Source organism: Helobdella robusta (assembly GCF_000326865.2).
Source record: "Helobdella robusta unplaced genomic scaffold HELROscaffold_2, whole genome shotgun sequence".
NCBI classification, from domain to species: domain Eukaryota; kingdom Metazoa; phylum Annelida; class Clitellata; order Rhynchobdellida; family Glossiphoniidae; genus Helobdella; species Helobdella robusta.
In genome coordinates, this window is record NW_008704083.1 from 1,944,596 (window position 1) to 1,949,202 (window position 4,607).

General features: G+C 29.9%; 1 protein-coding gene across 1 annotated transcript; it reads left to right on the forward strand.

Moving 5' to 3' along the window:
- Positions 1-3,643: 3,643 nt before the first annotated feature.
- Positions 3,644-4,588, forward strand: HELRODRAFT_160104 (hypothetical protein; the record flags this gene model as incomplete). Its single annotated transcript, XM_009017119.1, has 4 exons — positions 3,644-3,689; positions 3,778-3,980; positions 4,163-4,330; positions 4,433-4,588. 4 exons carry the CDS (start codon positions 3,644-3,646, stop codon positions 4,586-4,588), a joined length of 573 nt encoding a protein of 190 aa, XP_009015367.1.
- Positions 4,589-4,607: the final 19 nt, after the last annotated feature.

The window sequence follows — 4,607 nt, forward strand, 5'->3', positions numbered from 1 at the left end:
TCTTATTATTTCAATTTTTGTTTCAATTAAAAATACTTCAAATGTGTTTATTTCCATGAATTTGTTGCTATTCTTTAATGGTCCATTTGGTACTTTACCCGGTCCATCCAGTACACCGCTATTGTACCGAATGGACCACCAAAAAAATTGGAACAACCCACCTTAAAAATTAAATTATAAAAAAATTACGTTATTTGGAAATATTAAAAAAATACCGTCAACTGTGCAAGATAATGACAAATCAAGATCAGTTATTAAAATAGCGATAGCTGATTTTGTTGAGCAAAGAAAAAATATTTAGTGAGCGACAAAAAAAAGCGGTCCATTCGGCCCCCGTCTCCCCTACTCACAATCGACAAATGCCCATTTTTTAAAGACAATCTCAATTATTTGAAAATTAACATCAGCAGTGAAGGCTTATTCCCTACAAAAAAAAACTAGATGCAATTGAAGAATTTACAATCCCGAATGACACCAAATCATTATATAGATTTTTAGGAATGATTGGATTCTATCGTAAACTCATCCCACATTTTTCAGATACTGTATTCCCTTTAACGGAATTAATAATAGCTCATCCAAATTCAAAAACAATAATTTTTAATGAACAACAATTAGAAGCTTTCAAGGTCATCAAATCCAAATTTCATTACAGCCACTATAGATAAACTTTATGAAATGAAAGCCTACTTACTAAGTTTGAAAAATTTAGATGGTGTTAACATTTACAAAACTCAAAGGTTCTTTTTTTTATATATATATTTTAATATCTAAACTAAAACTAATTACAAACAATTTCAGAAAAATTTGCATAATAGTCTTTTGTACAACCATAAATTCAATAATTGATATTTCGAAAGAATTGTTGAATGAACAACCTTTTGCCATGACTTACCGTTTCAATCAGGATGCAATGGAACTTTATTTCAACTATGTAAGAAGATCAGGTATTAAGCTTTCTGACTTAAGTCATAATAATGAAATAACATAAAAAATTAATTGTATGCAGGTGGATGCTGCAGCCGCATAAATTGCCAACAATTCAGCGACGTTTACAAAAAGATTTGCTGCAAATTTTTAACAGTTATACTAAGTAATTTTTATATGAAAATTATAAACTGAATAGATTTAAAGCTACTCTGCAATTCACAGGTAACAAAGAAAATGTGTCATCATTTGAAACAGAAGAACTGCTTAGTAACATTTTTTTTGGGATAGATTTTGATGACAACGTATTTGTGGAGCATGCGTCACTGCAGTATATTGTCAGTAATTGCACTGCATACATGGCAGGATGGGTGGTGAAGTCAATAACACCGACCATCTCATGTGCAGAATGCAGGTTCTTTTTTCTTCTAATGTAAACATCTCCAAAATTCATTTAAAATTTTGCATTAATATGCTGTTACAAATCCCAACAAATATGCAGAAAATGCTTGATTTCATCCAGCAGAAACATATTTAGCGAATCATCAAATCATCTCATCATACTAAAAGACAATGGACAATTGACATATGCCTCAAAAGAAGTATTAAAAGTAAAATGATACATTTATTTATTTTTTGGTAAAAGCAATAAATTTTAATGATTTTCAGATCTGCCAAGAATCAGAAAGATTATTAAAAATAAATAATTATTGTTTTAAGAAAAAACTTTTAATTGAAAGCAACATACTCCTACAATGTGTCAACAAAGATTTATTTAACATGGAAAATCATTTCAATGATGTACAGAATGCAAACCACTATTATGAATTAATAAAAAAAAAATAAAAACATCATATACAACATTAAGACGTTTTAACTTAGCTAAAGAGTTTTCAACATGCAGTTTTAATAAAAGTAAATTAAATAATAAAATGCAACAAAAATTATACAATTTAAATTTATTAAATCAATTGTTTTATTGAATTTGTGCGGTGCTTCTAATAGACTACATCAGAAGTAAATTCTACAACCTTAGTTTTTATCTTTTATATATATGTATATATATTTCACTTTTTAAGGTAGTTGATAGATAAATTCATAATTATGTAAATCAAACATTTTGCAGTTATATAAAAAATAAATAAAACCAAAATCCAGAAATAAAAAAGGTAGGACCGATCTAACTTGACTCATCACGAATAATTACTAATTATAGCAAGATAGACGTTTTATAATCAACAAGCAAGAAATATAACAATTTACACATAAATATAATAATATACAATTATACATGCTCATGATCTAGCACCTTCAGGGTTATTTTATAAATAGTAATGTTGATTAAAAATTATTAAACATTACATACCTATTCTATTAAAAATCAACAGTTGTTCATTTTAAATTAATAAAACAACAACAACAACACACGTCTAGACGACATTTTCCCCGAGATCGGGGTTGCCGTTTGGCTATGATGAAACCGAAATACCCCTCGACGCCATTCACCCTCTTCTGCCGGATACTGAGGGCCATTGTCACTTCTGTCATCATAAGTAATTTATTTATATGGCTAATTTTTACGCAGGACGCCCTTCCTTACGCAAACACAGTTATTAGCGGTGGGCCTAGCCTTTGATGATCCAACATCACTCACAAGGCAGTGAGGGTCAGTCATAACCAGGACTATGTCATAACCAGGATAAAATAACACAGTAACTATAGACCCGGCTGCCGTTTCTGAACGTAAAAATATTATAGACACGGCGACCGGTTATATAAATTTTTAGCCCGCTAAAAATTTGAAAAATGGCAAAAAAAATCAAAATATATTTATTTCATATTTATATTTTCTTTAGATATAGTGACAAATTTATTTTTTTAACATAAGTTTTTTAAACATACGCTTCGTAACCAACTTTTACTACGTAATTTTGTGACGCAATATATAGAGTATCTTTGGTTATAAATTTCGTTCTCCATTGTTGCTCCTCGTGCTCCGTGTAGAGATTTAAAATGTTTTAGTAATTTAGTAATTTTGACGCAAATTTTCTTGTTACTTTGTTTATTATGTCGCTTGTTGAAGGAAAAGAATTTGTTAGTTTTATAGATTTTAAGAAAAAATTATCTGAATATGAAAAAGAATCATTTGTTAATTATACTGTTGCTGATTCAACAACGGTGGAAAGAGCACGAAAGAAGCAACCCAATAAAACATTCAGGTGAGCAATTTATGATAATTATTTTAATAATTTTGTTAAAAATTGTCATAATTCGTAACTGGTTGATTTTGTAATTAGCACACTTTTTTATCACTACATATCTTTGTCACTAAATTAGCACTAATTTTATTGTCTATTACACAATAAAAATCAGTTTGAGTAAAACTGCCATATGCCACGTGTGTGCTTATAATTGTAAAAAATCTAATGCTTTTTGTGTAGTGCTGAGTTGTAGTTTTTGGCACAAAGGTTTTGCTTAGTAATTTAGTTTGTTGAAACCAAGTAATGACAAATTGTTGGTAAATAATTACAGGATAAGGAACTAAAAAAGATTATGACCACACTGCACTCATTGCTTATTTATAGTATCTAACCTCTCATGTTTTGTGAAAGATTATTATTAGATCATATTATTGTTATAATTATATCATATATATTTTATTTATACTTCAGTGATGATCTGATGTATTCCTAAATTAAGCTGGGTTGTCAACACTATGACTCTTATAAAAGCAAAGGATCGGGTAAAAGGCCTAATCAAAAGTATTTTCATTTTTGAATTTTTTTTTTCATATAAGTAATGGTAAATGTTATAATTTATTTTTCAGTACCATCAAACGTGATTTTCCAGCAAAAATAGTTCTTGGAGCAAATAAAAATGGTGATAAATTAGTTGTAAGATCAATCATAAATGATCATAATCATGTAATAGTTCCAGAGACTTTTCAACACACATCACAGCAAAGAAAATTATGCGAGGAAGAGAAACAACAAGCTGAGTTGATGATCGGTATGGGAGCCAATCCCACTAAGGTGAAAGAGTATCTTTCGCAGGTATCTGGAAAAGTTGTGACAAGTGCTGATGTCCAAAACATAAAAACGTCAATGAGAGAAAAAAACAAATCGCAAAACCAAGTTGATAAGGTCTTATCAATTTTTCAAAAAATACCAGGAGCAACAGAATCATCACCATTGCCATGTTCAGAGCTTCTTTTTCCCCAAGCTTTTAAATCAAGAGGTCGACCAAAAGGAGCAACACTAACCTGTTTAGGCATGCCTTCAAAACATTGCAAATCTATATCTTTTGCTTCGAAGCCAACAAGAGAAAAGCAAAAACTGATGTTTACAATGGTTATTTGGTAATGGACAAGATTATAATATTAGCAATATTCAATCAGTACCAAGTCAGTTCTTAGATGGACAAGTACAAGAATGTCTATATTTATTGAAAGATTTTTTAGATCTAAATGTTTTGAAAGAAATGATAAATAAATGTTCCAATGAAGAATGGATGTGTGGAACCTGTAGCAATGATCTTAGGGATGTTCGAAGTGTTTCCTGTGATTCCTGTCTCAAGTGGTTCCACTTTTCTTGTGCAGGCATCAAAAGGCCTCCAAGTAAAAAAGAATGGTTTTGTAAAGCATGCAGGAAATAATAGCTGAACAATATAATAAAACATTT